At 33.1% G+C, this 18,217-nt stretch overlaps 1 protein-coding gene across 13 annotated transcripts in view; it reads left to right on the top strand.

The window, feature by feature from the left end:
• The window catches only part of DGKB (diacylglycerol kinase beta), a 715,307-nt gene that overhangs the window by 396,120 nt on the left and 300,970 nt on the right, over positions 1 to 18,217 (top strand). For all 13 annotated transcript variants that reach the window (XM_042919264.1, XM_042919230.1, XM_042919249.1 and 10 more), the window contains one exon: positions 4,985 to 5,049. In XM_042919264.1, the coding sequence (XP_042775198.1) occupies positions 4,985 to 5,049 (65 nt within the window). The remainder of the gene's footprint in view (positions 1 to 4,984; positions 5,050 to 18,217) is intronic.

Genomic DNA, 18,217 nt, shown 5'->3' with positions numbered 1-18,217 from the left:
TATTAATATGTATAAATCTGAAATGATTGAAACACTACAGTGTAAAATATGAAGTCAGGGAAAAAACAAAAAGTATTCTGCTGAATTATGGAGAAAGGAAGGATCTTTCTAAGCATGACTCAAAAGACTGAAAGAAAAGGTTAATATATCTGAAATATAAAAATTTAACACTACAAGGTAAAAAAAAAAGTGGGAAAAAAAGAAATTTGGAAAATATTTGCAATGCATGACTTTCTCATTACTAGCAAAAAATATAAAAGGCTTGAAGGCAGTTACCTGTATTTAGCTGTTAATTTCACAGCTTCTTCCTGTATGGTCTGGAACAATTCTAAACTCCATAGTCCTCAGTTTCCTCAATCATAAAATGTAGGTAGCAGTAGCTAGCTCATAAAATGTTTATGAAGATTAAATGAAATATTACATGCAAAGCTCTTAAAGTAGTGCTTTAAGAAAGAGTAGTGAATATTTAATTACTGCTAATTATCATCATTATGGTTATTAATGTGAATATTTTTAATGTGCATAGAATGGATAAAGTACTTGACTAGGTACTCCACATAAGAAAAAGTTGAGGCAAAAGCATATGAAAAGATAATCAACTTCAATCAACAATAAGAAAAATTTATTTTAACAATTGTGATACATTGCATTTTTCAACTTACTACTTTTATTTTAAGTATAGTTTAACCAAAGAAAAAAATTGTAATCAGTTTGAGAGCTTAAAGTTCTTCAAAGGAGACTTTAAGCATATATCCTCTGAAATATCTTTTGGAGAAATTTAATAAAAAAGGACGAATCCTTTAAAACACGTGAGGCTCTTTGTGGGGTGATTTTGAGGCAGAAACCACAAGTGGAATTGTGGAGTGAGTGCTCTTTGCTGAGATAGTACAAGAACTGCCAGAATGAATGCATTGTGGTAGAGCTGGAAGCATCTAGTAAGTCTGCCCCAGAACATTCAAATCTTCTATTTTCGTCAGAATTGGCCGACCCCTCTAGTGAAGCAGCTGGTGTTGGCTCACATGTTTAAGGTTGCAAGCAACAACACCATTGCAAATTTATTAGAATGGTGAAATTCAAGACTGCCAAGGGTTGGTGTTGCTGTGGAATGTTAGTAAAGATGGGGAGTAACTGGAACTCTCAAATGTTACTGGTAGAAGTGCAAAATGGTACAATGGTACAATGGTACAATCTTTATCAATACAATGGGGCAGTCTCAATCCTAGGTATTTACTCAGAAGATACAATCACATATGTCTATGAAAAGAGTTGTGCTCAAAAGTTCATAGCAGCTTTATTCATAAAAAGTCAAATGCCAGCAATCAGTGAGTAAATGAACTGTGGTCTATCTTTTCATTTGAATACTATTTAGTAATAAAAGGTGACAAACCACTGATACGGGAACAAATGGTAGAATCTCGTTAAGTATTACAATAACTCTAGGGTGCCTGGGTGGCTCAGTCAGTTGAGCGTCCAACTTCGGCTCAGGTCACGATCTCGCGGTCCGTGAGTTCGAGCCCCGCGTCGGGCTCTGGGCTGATGGCCCAGAGCCTGGAGCCTGCTTCCGATTCTGTGTCTCCCTCTCTCTCTGCCCCTCCCCCGTTCATGCTTTGTCTCTCTCTGTCTCAAAAATAAATAAACGTTAAAAAAAAATTAAAAAAAAAGTATTACAATAACTGAAGGAAGCCTGATGTAAAAGAGTACTTTTAAATTCCATTTATAGGAAATTTTAGAAAATGCAATTACAGTGACAGAAAGCAGACCAATGTCTTTTAAGGGGGGTAGTGGGGATATATGCCAGTGTAAAAGTATATAAATGCAAAAGGGAACTTTTTTGGGGTAATGGAAAATTTCTCTATCATGTTTGTGAAACTAGTTATTATATACCTTTGTCAAAACTCTTTGAATGGTACACTTAAAATTGATGAATTTTGAATTAATAACTTAAAATGCAACTTTGGAGATTTAGGTTAACTGTATTTTTAAAAATAAAAATGTAATAACCCCTTACAGGAAAAGAGAAATCACTTCTCAGAAAAGTATCAGTGACAGAGTATTAAAGACAGCTATGACTAAGAAGCTGATTCTCTGATATATGAATATTTCTATGTACTGTGTGTGTGTTACTACTTTCTGCTGCTTATAAAATTTACATATTTAAATTTGTCTTGCCTTAATAAAGATGGGTATATTTTATTTTTACTTCTTAGATCTAACTTTAAGTTTTAATTAATTTAAAGTATTTTATAATTTCAGGAAATAACACCAATTTCAGAGTCAGTAAACACATATTCCAAAATTATATAGTTTAACTATGGTTTAGCATCCCCTTTTACTTTCAGTGTAATTCTGATGTGGATATAATATATATGAACATCCCAACTATACAAAATTATCTAAAAAAAATCTTCACCAAAATATTATAATGGAGTATGAGTATCCTCTTTTAAAGAAAAGAAAGCTGTGACTTAACAATAAATAAGTCATTTGCTCAAAGTTACAAGTCTTGGAAGTAAAAGTCTGTCTGAATTTACAGTTTGTCCATTCTAGAATGTGGAAGTAATGTTGATTAATTTATGTTTCTCAAGAGTGGAGTACATAGAGACAGAAACAGCAAAATTTATATAAAAAAAAAACGACACTATTATAGCTTTTTCTTATTTGGTCTCCTTTTACAGAGTCTTCGGTGTCTCTGAAATATGGCTGCTGGATAAGTTTACAGTGTTTGGCAGTTCTCTTTTAAGTCTCTTGGGGTTACGCCAAAGGGACAGTGTCCCATGGGAATTCAGTCTGAATTCTCATCCAAATGAACACCTGCTGTCATTGTTTCTTATCAGTCCTGTAGTTAGCAAATGCCAACTCCCATGAAAGCCATTCAACACATGGAAAAGGCATCCCAGTGTTCCTCACTAGTTTTAATTTATCCCTGCTTTTACTACATGATCCATTGCCCCAGTATCTTGGAGATAGAGCTAACATTAAGTTTGTCCTTGGCTATTTGGTGATCTATATGCCTAGGAGTTTACCCAGTTATAGTCCAGTCTAATTAAATGGTCTTCTTTTGATACTCTTTCTCCTTTCTTCTCCTTTCCCCTTTTCTCTCCTTTCCTCTTGCCCTCTCTCTGACCTGTTTATGTTGCTTTGGAAAGGAAGAGATTTGTTATTGCAAAAATAATATGCTTGTAAAGCAAATTATACTACACAATCTATTTTTAAAAGTCTCAGTTCTCTACGTTAGCAGGAACAAATAATTCACGCAGAAGCAAATTCAATGATAGTCTCCCTATGGATAACCAATATTGATCATCCATTCTTAGTACTTGAATCATATTTCTTTTCTTTTTGTTCAGCTGGTCTGCTGGATGTATGCATTTAATTATAAAGTATTACAAATTGATTTTGAACCAGATTAGGGATAAAGTCAAAATAAATGATTTTAAAAAAATTAATGATCATGTCATATAATATACCCTTAATAGCCTAGCTACATTTTTATCTATAATTTCATACCACATAAGACAACATTCTAAGATGTATTTATGACTTATTAGTAAGAATTTAAAAAAAAAAGAAGAAACTCTCTGACTGTATTTGAGAGCTATTAAACCAATAAAAGTGAACCATCTTGACATTACTACTTCTTAGCAAACCAGGAAGTTGACCATGTATGTATAACAAAGACATCCTAGAATACCAAACCACAGAGGGTTTTGGGGTAACTTTTTAATAAGTGTTTCTATGTATACCTGTCTATATCTTTGTGTCCTTTTCTCTTGCAGATTAATTTAATTACTTAATGATTTTTAGAGGATAAAATGTACAGAAAAACTAACAGTGCTATTACAGCTTTATCTTGTAGGGAAAAGCTACTGGGCCTGCCATCTGCAGCGGGCTTTGGTCCCTCTCTTGTTGTGCCTCATGCTTTGTTATGCATGAGTAAGCACATTAGCCTTTTCATTTCATTCATTAGACTTTTAATCCTTGATTAGTGTTTTCAAGATTCTCTCAAATACACAACTTCTTTATTTCCTTTGTGTATGCTTTTTTTTTTTATCTGCACTATGAAACAAAATTAAGTTAATCACAACAGTAGACCCGTTTCTTTTGAGATGACTGGTAAATATATTAGTTTCTCATTGGAGTGATTAATCATGTGTAGATGAAGAATGGGGAAATATCTTCTTGCTTGGAATAACAGGGGCAACTGTTTAAAGTCAGCAAGAACAGTCTGTTTGAAAAGCTTGAATCACAATGTTCTACCAATCTCACATGCTCAGTGTGATTCTGTCTCATAGAAACTCTGAATGGATTTCTTAAAAGAAAGAAACATCCATTAGGGTTCAGAACTGATATGTTTGGGGTCTCAGAGCTTAGTTATAATTACACCAATTCTCCAAAAATAATTTTCTCTCTTTAGTGCTTTCTTTTCTCGATTGAGCAAGATATGTGAGAAGGTTGCTTGTGACTGAACAGTTAATAGTTACACATGCAAGACACTCTTAGCAAACTTTGAAGTCATGTATTATACTCATTTACCTTTATTAAATACGCACTTTCACACTATCATTTTACTCATAATTAATCTCAAAGGACTAGAAACTACTATCGCTCCACTTAGGCCATCCTTCCAGCTATGCATTACAATATTTTCAACCAGTTTTTAACATTTATGTTCATGTACACTATTTAAACATACTTCGATCATGAGACCAAAACCAGTTATTAAAGGAGATACATAAATTAAATAGAAATCGGTTTCCAGAAGTCAATATAACAAGTAACCAACGGTGAAATGATGGCATAAAACACACTTGTACTGAATTTTTGTAGGTTACTCATTTTTGCCTAATTTCAGAGTGTCTTCTTGGCAATATTGTTAAGAAAGAGTAATTTAAAAATATTACTCATTAACTTTTCTCTTTTGATCTTTGCACAAAATAGTAGGATCATAAACTGTCTCATTTTTCTTTTCTGTTTCTCTACCTAGGATGCTTCCATTGCACACAGATTCCACATCATGAGAGAAAAACACCCAGAAAAATTCAACAGTAGGTAAGATAACATATGATAAAATTATAATTATGGTTACTGTTGATGAATTATGTCATGAAAAGGATCACTCTGTGCTCTAAAACATTTTATGTATAATGGCTGAATAAGATTGGGTATGTATGTGTGAGTATTGAGACACAAGTGTAAATGAATTTAATTTTTCTTCTTTGGTTTTAATGAGACTATAATGAGGAGTGCAGTGGTCATCTGTAGTCCATTCTCATGTGTTAAAAAGAATTTCAAGTATAAGGTAAAACTAATATTTTATTAAGATATAGTGGAAGTCTTTATATGGCTAAGGATATGAGGGTGATTATACCAAGTCCCAAAGAGAAAACATGGGACTGTGATTTGGTAATGCTGAGTAACTCTGTATTACAAAGGTATCATGGAAGGCCTCTCATCTTTCTACTGTTCATCCAGTATTGGCCTCAGGTAAATGGAAAATAAACCAGAAAAATAATCAATGCTAACATAAACTACTTTTAAAGATACATTCTTCAAGGAGAAGATCCTTGACAATGAGAATTTGTTTTGCTAATATAGTAATACATATTTCTTTTTCAAATGTAGATATTGACTTTTTCTGATATTTAGGGAAATAGAGAAAGCTTTGGTTTTGTATCTTCCCCACTTGTAGATGGAAATAGGCTGTCTCCAACCCTTTCCCTAGGAAAAATGGGACGGAAGTGAATCATCTTTGCTTCAATTACATACATTTCTACTTTGATCATTTCACAAAGTTACAAAATCATAACCAGCATTTCTGTGCATATATTTAAGTATATATTCAATATTAATATTAATATTCAAAGCCCAAGGATCTGTGGTCTCCATATTTGTATAGTTAACAACCCTGGAAATCATAAAATCATGATATTATGGTTTGCCTTTTCTCTTATAATTCAGCTAGGTACAATTTTTGTTTAAGGAAAGTGGAAGAAATGTATGTATGAATATGTACATGTGCCCATAGTGTCTTTGGAGGGATTCACAAAAATCTCTTAATTCTGGTTCTTTCTGGAAAAGGGAACTAAACGGTTGGGATGAAAACTAAATTTTTATTATATACTTTTTTGTGTGAATCTTGTGACATGTGTATTATAAAATTTAGTAGAAATCTAATTAAACGTTGCACCTATAAATTTTCTTTGTATGTAGAATAGCCGTTTTCATTTTATAAAATTTAATTTTATTTTATAAAATATATGCAAATAAATTGATGTAACAATGAAATCATATTCACTTTATAGCAACTTTTAACACATGGTAATTTACCTTGAATGTCCTGGCCATGAATATACTTGTTAATGTACATAAAACCATATTATAAAATCTAGCTTGTGCTTACTCAAATACCATTCTGTGTAGCAGTCATGTGTTGATATTCATATATTGAAATAGATTTCAAGCAAAAAAATAAATGCTATTTGAGAATGAGGCATGCAGTGACCCCATTCAGGAGTTTCACAATTTAAAAACCCAGTAAAGACTGTAAGAAATACATGGAAAAAAAAGTTTGATGATGTTTAAGGCATTTTTATCCCAAAGTTATTCAGCAGAGAGAAAGAGAATGATAGGGGAGAGGGGGAAGAAAGGAGAATTAAAAGTATAGAGAAAGTGTATCAATATATTTATGTAATACTCAAATTGACATACTACATATAAGAATGCCAATATATATGATCCTCTCTCAAGTGTCAGAGGTTAATGAATTCTGTTCTCCGGAATAATTTTAATTCTTCTTAATAAGACTTCTATTATTCACATATATCTCCTTAATTTTTTATTATCAATTGCAGTGTTAATTTATGACATTCCTCACTGCCCAATATGTGGTTAGATACTATTTACAGCAATGCGTTTGTATAGCCCAATGTATTTATAAAGTGTAAAAATACATTTGGAAGGCTAATAACATAGAAAACACCTTCTAGATTGACACAGGTCACATGTTTCTACTGTGAGTTCAAAGAATGTCAGGTATATAGTAGATACTCAGTGTATAATCACCTACTATTTTTTTTTTTAAGTTAAGAGCTCTAACATTGCATATATTACCAAGTCAGGCACATACATTTCAATCTATATTTTTTACAGATTGTCTTCACTCAGAATTACAAGCTTTTAGATAATTTGCTAAACTATAATTTAACTTACTCAGAATATGAAAATTTTCTAATAAATTTTTATGAGGAAGACATGCCACATATTGTGCATAAACAATTTCATACTTATAAGGACAGATTTTCAGATTTCAACTTTGAGACACATTCAGCCATAGCACTCTTTGGTATTTTCAGGAATTTGCAAATGGATTTTTTTAAATACTCATAATAATGGTGTTTCAGATCAGATCTCTTGTCACAATCAATCATATGCCATTAATATTATCCTCTAGCGTGCTCACCTTGAAATTCATTTATATTTTAAAGAACTTGATGTTTCTAACATTATCTTAAGGAAATTAATTACCAAAATATATAGTTCTCTCTATGCTTCTTCTGACAGAAATTGAAAGAACTGGGAAAGATAATGATTTTTCCGGTGCTTAAGAGAGTGCTGGTTGAGAGGTTTATATCATATTCTTTTCCAAATTTTTGTATAAATCTAAGTTAACTATTAAAAGGAATTGTTGTTTAACTTTCTAAACTCAAGACATTCTTCATACTTAATATATATATTTTTTATTATTTTAGACTCAAATAATCCTTAAAGTATTGAGGAAACTATTATTTAAAACCATTATTGTACAATATTATTATTTAAAATATTGACTTGACTATTATTATTAATAATCACATTCGTGTTCTTAGAATTCACATACATTACTAATTCTCCTGATTTTATTGAGAATAGAGCATGATATTACTTCTTGGCCTTTTGACTTAGATCAAGTGTAGAACAGAGCAATATAAGTTCTTACTTTAAAAAATGAGACTAATAATTGTACACTTACAGTATTTAAAATATGCATCCATTAAAGTGATAATTATGAAGGGCTGTAATAATTTTGAAAAAAAAAAAACCTCTTTAATTCCATGAATAAAATCTTGCAACATTGACAAAGACTTACAAGTAATATGTGAAATGGAACCAACTATAAAAAAAATATTGGTCATCTTACAAAGATTTATTAATACTGTAGTTATAGCTTGTTACAGCTTGTTTTAAAAAACTAATTTTTTTTTAACATCACTTGATACCATTTGCTAGCAAACCCTGATAGCCAGCGATACTCCACAAAGATACTAGTTCAGTAAGTCTACAAGTAAGTCCTTATTTAAAAGAATCCAGGTCTCTAATGCACTGAATGAGATACAGATTGTTTTCTTAGCCTCCTGTTCAGAGGAATATACTTCATTCTTGTTCTGCATTCTGCTTTTTATGAAGAAATCTACAACTAGGAAACTGAAATTGGTGTATGAATTTAAATAAAGCCGTTTAACTCATCTGTGTAGTGATATCGGATACGTCAGAGGGTCTTACTGGCCAAATGTGTGAAAGGAAGAAACAAAAGTAACAAGTTGGAACACCACACTTATACTTTATCACTATATTAATAAACCCTAATATAAAAAAGAAGCTCGGGGCGCCTGGGTGGCGCAGTCGGTTAAGCGTCCGACTTCAGCCAGGTCACGATCTCGCGGTCCGTGAGTTCGAGCCCCGCATCAGGCTCTGGGCTGATGGCTCAGAGCCTGGAGCCTGTTTCCAATTCTGTGTCTCCCTCTCTCTCTGACCCTCCCCCGTTCATGCTCTGTCTCTCTCTGTCCCAAAAATAAATAAAAAACGTTGAAAAAAAAATTAAAAAAAAAAAAAAAAAAAAAAAGCTCTGTACTCCAAATTACCCAAGAAATTAATAGCATACAGGAACATAGAAAATTTGCGTATGACTTTAAAATCACACTGGTTCTGTGGAATGATGCTTGATTTTTTGTTTGTTTGTTTGTTTTTTCCTCTAAAGTAGGCTTGGTGAGATACTGGAATAAGACTCTTTCTGGGACTTTAGTATCTATAAAGAGCATGGAACATAATGCTCAGTTAGTACATACTTCATGTACTTAATCTCCAAAGCCCCCAACAATGTTAAAAAACAAGCAAAAATTCTTCAGTTATAATCTCTGACCATTGTGGATGTCTTGCTAATGAATAATACAAGCTTACTTACACATTTGTTTAGCACTTATTATCAACTTTATAGATCAGCAATATGTAATTATCAACCAGTTATTAATATTTACCTGGTGATGGTGAACTGAAGACTTAAGTATTAAAAATTTGTTTTTATATCTCTTTTTCTGTGTCTCTAATTTTGTAAGTTGCAAATCATTTGATATAAAGCTAAAGACAATAAAATCAATTTTGTATAAAGTATAACAGGAGGCGTTAATTTACTGAAGCAAATATTTTTATTGGTCAAAACTGTTCATGAAATATTTTTATTGATCTTGAAGTACCAATTTTATACCTGTTTTTTTTATTTTAAACTGTGCATGTGTATATCTATTCTGAATTTGGAAATTATATTTTCCATATATTCCATACTCTGCTGTATGGGAGATAGTACAATTTCCAAGTTAAAGAAATAAAACCTATGAATCTTTTTTTTTTTTTTAAACTTTCCACCTTGGTGTTGTAGCAGATAGACAAGAATAATTATATAAAATTATCAATTGTTATCTACACAGAAAAGATCCAGCTGAAGTTCTAGAATAAAATGTAGAGTTACGAATTAAGTAATATTTCAATAATGATGACAAAATGCTGTATCATAACTAGATTTTTCTATTTATCATTTAAATAACATTGAGAAGGTTTTTCTCTAAATTCAGTAAAATAAATTTTTAAAGCTTCAAAATCAGTGCTTAAATTGTGTTTAATAACATTATTATATATTAATATATCTAATTTTATTCATATACTGTAAATATTTTTAATGTATGTTTAATAAAAGCCAATTAACACTATTTTTCAATAAACTTCATGATATAGCCTCTTACATATATATCTTATATATATTTTTTAAGGCACTTAACCTATTTTTATTTTTATAAAATCTAATATATTCAAAGATTACACATTTTAGTGACTGTAATAAGTTAAAATCATTGTGGATAAACTAAGATTTTGGGGGTTTTTTTGCTTTTTGTTTTTTTTTAATTTATTTTTTTAATTTACATTGAAGTTAACATGTAGTGCAACAATGATTTCAGGAGTAGCTTCCTTAATGACCCTTACCCATTTGACCATTCCCCCTCACAACCCCTCCAGTAGCCCTCTGTTCTCCATATTTAAGAGTCTCTTATGTTTTGTCCCCCTCCCTGTTTTTATATTATTTTGCTTCCCTTCCCTTATTTCATGTGTTTTGTATCTTAAAGTCCTCATATGAGTGAAGTCATATGATATTTGTCTTTCTCTGACTAATTTCGTTTAGCATAATACCCTCTAGTTCCATCCATGTAGTTGGAAATGGGAAGATTTCATTCTTTCTCATTGCCAAGTAATATTCCATTGTACATATATACCACATCTTATTTATCCATTCAACCATCGATGGACATTTGGGCTCTTTCCATGCTTTGGCTATTGTTGATAATGCTGCTATAAACATTGGAATGCATGTGCCCCTTTGAAACAGCATACCTGTATCCCTTGGATAAATACCTAGTGGTGCAATTGCTGGGTTGTAGGGTAGTTCTATTTTTAATTTTTGAGGAACCTCCATACTGTTTTCCAGAGTGGCTGTACCAGTTTGCATTCCCACCAGCAGTGCAAAAGAGGTCCTTCTTCTCCACATCCTCGCCAACATCTATTGTGGCCTGAGTTGTTAATGTTAGCCATTTTGACAGGTGTGAGATGGTATCTCATGGTGGTTTGGATGTCTGTATGTCTTCTTTGGAGAAGTGTCTATTCATGTCTTTTGCCCATTTCTTCACTGGGTTATTTGTTTTTTGGGTGTTGAGTTTGATACTAACCCTTTATCTGGTATTTCGTTTGCAAATATCTTCTCCCATTCTGTCAGTTTCCTTTTAGTTTTGCCGATTATTTCCTTCTCTGTGCAGAAGCTTTTTATTTTGATGAGGTCTCAATAGTTCATTTTTGCTTTTGTTTCCCTTGCCTCTGGGGACATGTTGAGTAAGAAGTTGCTGCGGCCAAAGCCAAAGAGATTTTTGCCTGCTTTCTCTTTGAGGATTTTGATGGCTTCCTGTCTTCCATTTAGGTCTTTCATCCATTTTGAATTTATTTTTGTGTATGGTGTAAGAAAGTGGTCCAGGTTCATTTTTCTTCAACTTACATGTATTTCTGAGTCAGTTACAACACAGCAAGTAAAATAAAGAAGACATTCCTTTTGTTTTCTCTGAAGCTTTTTAGTATATATATTTGTAGGAATTCAGCTTTTCTTGCACTTTGAAATTATGAAATTAAAATTTTTTATATGACTTATTTATATAAATTTATTTACATAAGTATTTGTATCTAATTTATTTATATTTTATATAAATTCTATTTATTATGTATTCTTAAAATATGTAGAATAATTTATTTTTATACTATTGACACATTCACAAACTATTGAAAACAATGAAAGGGAAGACAGAATGGAGTCTGCATGGCATTGTCTTTAAGGCATTTGACCTCAGTTTTGCAACCACCATTATTGTATAGTGAAACCTTTTTATCTATTTAAGAACGTACATACATACCTTTTAATGTAAACTTCCATATTATGTAAGTGGTACCATCTTTTATAAACTAGGGAAATTGTGCTACTGATATTAAAAGTTAAACATTTTGATTTTTAGTATTTTGAATAAAATCCATATTCATTAGAAATGGCACTTGTTGGGGCGCCTGGGTGGCTCAGTCGGTTGAGCGTCCAACTTCAGCTCAGGTCATGATCTCGTGGTCCGTGAGTTCGAGCCCCGCGTCGGGCTCTGGGCTGATGGCTCAGAGCCTGGAGCCTGCTTCCAATTCTGTGTCTCCCTCTCTCTCTGCCCCTCCCCCGTTCATGCTCTGTCTCTCTCTGTCTCAAAAATAAATAAATGTTAAAAAAAATTTAAAAAAATTAAAAAGGAAATGTCACTTGTTGGGACAAGCACTGGGTATCATATGTAAGTGATGAATTACTGAGTTCTACTTCTGAAAACAATACTACAGTATATGATAACTAACTTGAATTTAAATAAATACATTTAAAAATAATAAAACAAAGGAATGTTAGCACTTTATAGGGATTTTTTTGGATAAAATTATATGTTAATGAGAATTTCATATCCTATAGCATTTGTTATGTCTTCACTTTCTGTGTACATAATCAATTTTGTTATTTTTTAAAAATAGAAACATACTCCTTTTTCATTTTCACTTAGAATGACTCTTCAGTTATATCTTTTAAATAACATTTCTTGACATTTTTTGTGTCAGAACTATTGTTAAATCAGTTTTCCGAGGTGCCTAGGTGGCTCAGTCAGTTGAGTGTCCTACTCTTGGTTTCGGCTCATGTCATGATCTCATGGTTTGTGGGTTTGAGCCCTGTGGCAGGCTCTGTGCAGACAGTTTAGAGGCCCCTTGGGATCCTCTCTCTCTCCCTCTTTCTCTGCCCCACCCTTGCTTGTGCTCTCTCCCTTTTAAAATAAATATATAAACTTATGATCTGTGTATAAGCCATATAGTGCTTAGATGAATATGTGGATTGATAATATATAGATGTATATGCATGTATACATACATGGTGTATGATTTATATATATGTGTGTACATACATATATTTTAAGAAAAGTGAAACTTTTTCTTATATTTATGCAAATTTTTCATAATTATGTGTATTCTTACTGTACATGTATTTATAATATAAGCCTTTTAAAATAATTTACCAGTAGCTGTGGTATTATATTCATATATTTTCATTTGTGTGTTGAAATACATTTAAATACTTCATCTGAGGAGGTAAAAACGTGAATGGGTAAATTAGTCACAGTTGTGTTCACACTGATGCAAGGGATTCGATTCACCTGAATCTTCCTGCATCGTTTCTAGATATCATTAAACCAGAATACTCACTTTTGTGTCCAAGCTGTTCAAAATCATGTGTATAAGATAGTTCTTTGGAATGGAAGGAGAACTGGAGGATAAACAAGGAAGAGATACAGTAACTTCTTCCTTTCTTCTGCCTCTCACTGATTTCTTTGTTCTCTCCTAAGTTCTTATTTCTGCTTTTTTTATATTCTTTACTTTTGCACTGCCATGGAGTAACAAAAGGATCAATGAAGGTCTTGAATTTTGGATAACATAGCTCCTGTTATTGATTTGGTTGATTATTTATTCTGCAGACACTTACTAAAGGAGACCCTGTTATATGATGGATATCCATCTAGACAACTGAATCTTTCAAATCTCTAAGGCAAGTGAAGAAAATGAATTTGAAGTTACATAGAAACCTTAGATAATGATAGGTTCTGCAGAAAAATGTAAACAGGAAGAAAAGTTTTCATGGTAGTAATACAGAAAGAAGGATATTTTCTGGGGCTCCCAAGTTAAGGTGACCATTGAGCTTTAAAGGATGTATATTGAAGTAGGGGCTGCTTGTATGTTCTCAGATTTATTGAAGAAGAGACATTTATTTCTAGTTTCTGTTTGCAGGGTACTTACATTTTATTAGTATAACTTCCATGCAAATATTTTCAAAATTTTCTTCATTGATTTTGCCTTTCTTTTCCTAGGATTTGTGTTTGTGCTTTACATGAATTTGCATGTGTTTTATGCAGAAGTTTTACACACACACACACACACACAATCATTTCCTAGAGTTCCAAATTAAGAAACAAGATTTGTGAAGTTACAGTAGTTAATTCAGAGATGTCTACAAGATCACAACTGAAAAATCTAAGATACAGAGTATTTTTTAATAGGAAAGAGTACTAAACAGTAACAAAGGAGATTAGGAACAACATTTCTATTCATTATTACAGATTCTGTGCCTACATGGAAACTTTTGGGAAATATTTATGAAATTAAAACACTTAAAATTATTTCTTGTTTGTTACAAGCTGACAGCATATACATACACACACACACACACACACGTATATATATATATATATATATATATATATATATATATATATAATTGCATGTTTTATTTTTTATATTTCTATATAGAATAAATGTAGATGTAGGATATGTATGTATATAGAATATATGTAGAGTTAATAATACACACACACATATGTATACATTTCAATTAGTTCACAGTAAATGAATGATCAGTTTTTAGGCAAAAACCAAAGATAGGCTTAGCCAGTAGTTAAAGCTACTGTTTCTGGGAACCCTATCCCTAGTTTATGACCTGCTTTTGTGTTAAAAATACTAAAGATCCCATTTCCTTTGTATTCAGATTAGTCTACTGAATCCTTTATATAGATCCCTACTCCTTTGTTCAGATTAGTCTAACTGTAACAAGAACCAGTTGTGCTCTCGGGACTGAGGGATGCGCTAAACTAATTAGACAGTGGACAGCCGACTTTGGGGAATGAGCCTTTGACATTGATCAATGTCAATGACAGATTTTTTTGTTTGTTTGTTTGATATTCTTAGATATTCTATAGACTAACATTCGGAATTGAATATCATTCAATTATTATATTCTTTAGTATATAGTACATGCCATGTAAATTAGTTAATCTGACATGAACTTTTAATATCTAAAAGTGTTTTGTGGTTCTTATAGAATAACATCTGTTGATTTGGAGTAGAAATCATCCCTGGGAACAATTTTGAGAACCCTTATTATGTCACCTTTTTATAGGCCATATTAAGTAGAAAGTAAGTCTATCTTAAACTCTTTCAAAAGAGGTTAATCACCTCATTATAAGGTAATTTTACCTAGAATAATCCTATGGCATGGCTAATTGGAACTAATTTGGTGATCTCCATTGTCTCTTGCTCTACCTGAGCATTAGTTACTAATTCCTTTCCTTTTGGAATACATGTTCTTCAACAGATAGGTTCAGCATTATATTCTGGCCGAACATAATAATCCTAATATATTAGCTTCAAATGACGGATAGAATTTTTTTAAAAGAGTTCCCTGATTCACATTTTTCTTTGAAGAGAAAAATAATATTCTCACTTAAGCAACACTGTTAAGTTTCTATTTTCTGTTTTACATTTCTACATGACTGGTGTTGTCACAAAGTAGAGAATCTTTTTTTTTTTAATTTTTTTTTAATGTTTATTTATTTTTGAGACAGAGAGAGACAGAGCATGAATGGGGGAGGATCAGAGAGAGGGAGACACAGAATCCAAACAGGCTCCAGGCTCTGAGCTGTCAGCACAGAGCCCGACGCGGGGCTTGAACTCACGGACCGTGAGATCATGACCTGAGCCGAAGTTGGCCACCCAACCGACTGAGCCACCCAGGCACCCCACAAAGTAGAGAATCTTAGGCAACCCTTCTATATATTGATATACCCTAGCCCTAAAATATGAAGAGATTATTTCCCTAATGGGTAAAATTTGTGAAAAAAATTAGATAGAAAGTAGAGGTAAAAAATCTTGATTTATTATGACTTTTAATTCTAATTTCTCTGAAGCTTCTTCCTTCCCATTTCTACTTCTCACACACACACACACACACATACACACACACACACACACACACAAAACAGAAATGCTATATAACTTTATTACATTTATTTGGTAAATACTTATAAGGGGCAAAAATAGGCTGAGATTTGCCTGTTACTGTTGTTTCGTAACAAACTGCCACCATATAACTAGCGTTCAGTTTCCTTTTCCCATTAACATTATTCTGTATTGTCACTGCCCTCACTAATGGTTTCCGAAGGCCATTCATTGTCTCCCTTTACCTTCTAGGTTCTGTTCATCTTTCAGTTCCAAAGCAAATGTCGCATGTTTTCTGTTTTGTTGTGGCAACACTCCACTTCCTCATGTCAAAGTCTCTTCTGTTTATTGTGGTTACATAACAAACCACTTGAAAGCTAGGCAGTATAAAACAACCATTTTATTACCTGCATAGCTTCTGTAGCTCAGCCATTCAAACACGGCAAAGCAGGGATGGCTTGTCTCTAGTCATGGCATCTTTACCTGGGAAGATTGGAAATGATTGGATTTGGTGGGAAATGGAATTGACTGGAGGCATGGTTACTCTCATGTCTGGTAGCTGGTTGTTGGTTGAGACCTTACCTGGAGCAACTGTGTTAGTCAGGGTCCTCTCCTTCCTCAGTGTTTTGTTCCATTCAGGTCCTGATCAGTTTAGATGATGGCTACCCACCTTGGGGAGGGCCGTCTACTTTACTGAGTCCACCAATTTAATGTTAATCTCATCTAGAAACTTTAACAAACACATATACACAGAAATAATGTTTAATCTGGGCACCCTAGGTCAGTCAAGTTGTCACATAAAATTAACTATCACAGCACCTACAGCACCTTTTTGTCACCTGAATTTTCTTGCAGTGTGATGGCCTAGGATAGCCATACTTGTCAATGACAGCTCAGGCCTTCACAAGTGAGTGTCCCAATAGAACAGGAAGAAGCTATATGCCATTCCTTCACTTAGCTTTAGAAGTCTTACAGTTTCATGTTCTCTGTACTTTTGTTGACAGATTATCATGATTGCCAAATTTATCAGACTATTCAGCCCTGAATATTAATCCTGCATGTATTTCCTTATCCCATTCCTTCTCTCCATCTTTACGACACCCATTTCCAACATCCCCCATTCGTTTTTAAACCTTCTTTACACTTAGAGGTGACCCTGATTTATACTTCAATAAGAAAAAAGTAACACCAAATAGTGATTAACATAACTTCTAATAACAAAGGAACAATTTTTCTGCATCCACATCCCTCTTTCCCTCATCCTTCTAACCTAGCAGGTAAGTTAGCCATCCGTTAATCTAGGGCCACTTTACCTGTGTCCATATCTGTCACATACCACCACCATCCTCTGTTTCCCTAGATCTTGAAGCATACTTCATCCTTCTCGCGGAGATCTTTCCTGTCCTACAACTGCAAGGTCCTTTCTAACGTCTTACAAACAAGCTCTACCTAGCTTCATTCTTCATCATTAAAAAATCAGATTCCTGATCTTGCTTTTCTTCAGTTATGCCTCATATACCTTATTGTCTTCACAAATAAATCCTGGATAAATTTTGTACTCACCCATTGCTCACTCATTTTCTTCTGCAAAACCATTCTAATTGGATTCTTTTACATGTAAATGAAGCTTTTCTCATTAAGGTCACAAAAGATCTCTAAGTCACTAAATCCAATATTTTTAGGGCTTTTTTGATCCCTACAAACATTGAATTTGCATTTGTCATTTACTCTGTCTTCCTGAAACTTCTCTTGCCTGGGTCCATAAAATATACCATCGTAACTATTCCTGCTCGGTTTTGAGTTTTATTTGTGACTTGTCTAATCAGTTTGTAACTGTTAGTGGCCCTCAGAATTCTGAGATAGACTCTTCCCTCAGTTTACCTTCTCTTCTCTAATCTCTTGAAGCTTCATCAACAGTGATCCTTTTAAAGTGCTGAACCACCGTCCTTTATTAAACTCTTTAATTTCTCAAGTCTTTACCAGGCCCTCCATGATCTGGTTCCTGGCCTGACTTTTGACTTTTCCTGTCTTTTGATGCGTCTCCCCTTGCCAGAATTTTAGATTGGTGATTGCTTTTCATTAGACTGATGATAACTGCTTAGATGCTACTTCTGAAAGGATAATCCTTTCTTGTCCCACCTGACTAGGTTAGGCTCCCAAACCACCCTGTGTTTTCTTTTGTAGAATTTGTAGAGGATTTATGCTTTTAATTCCTTGATGTGTTTTGATTTAACTATCTGGCCCTTTCTTTTCCCAAACTGTGCTTTAATGCATTTATTATTTCATGATTGGGTCAGGAATAAAGAGATCACAGTTCTGAGTTGTTAAATTTCAAGAGACTTGAAATTCACATCAGGGATAAAATTTTGAGAATAGTTTTGGAAATTTCTTAATTCTGACTTGTGACTATCATAAGTAGAGGCCTGAAGGACTCAGAGTAGGGGATTTATGTTAGAATCATGATTCTGATGTTACAGAGTCCTTGAAAATTACATGCATTTTTTTATGGCACTTCAAAGGAGTTTGGCAAAAAAGAGTTAAATAC

This window comes from Panthera leo, chromosome A2 (assembly GCF_018350215.1).
Source record: "Panthera leo isolate Ple1 chromosome A2, P.leo_Ple1_pat1.1, whole genome shotgun sequence".
Taxonomy (NCBI): Eukaryota; Metazoa; Chordata; class Mammalia; order Carnivora; family Felidae; genus Panthera; species Panthera leo.
The sequence above is the reverse complement of the archived record's forward strand: the minus strand, read 5'-3'. Positions and strand labels throughout refer to the sequence as shown.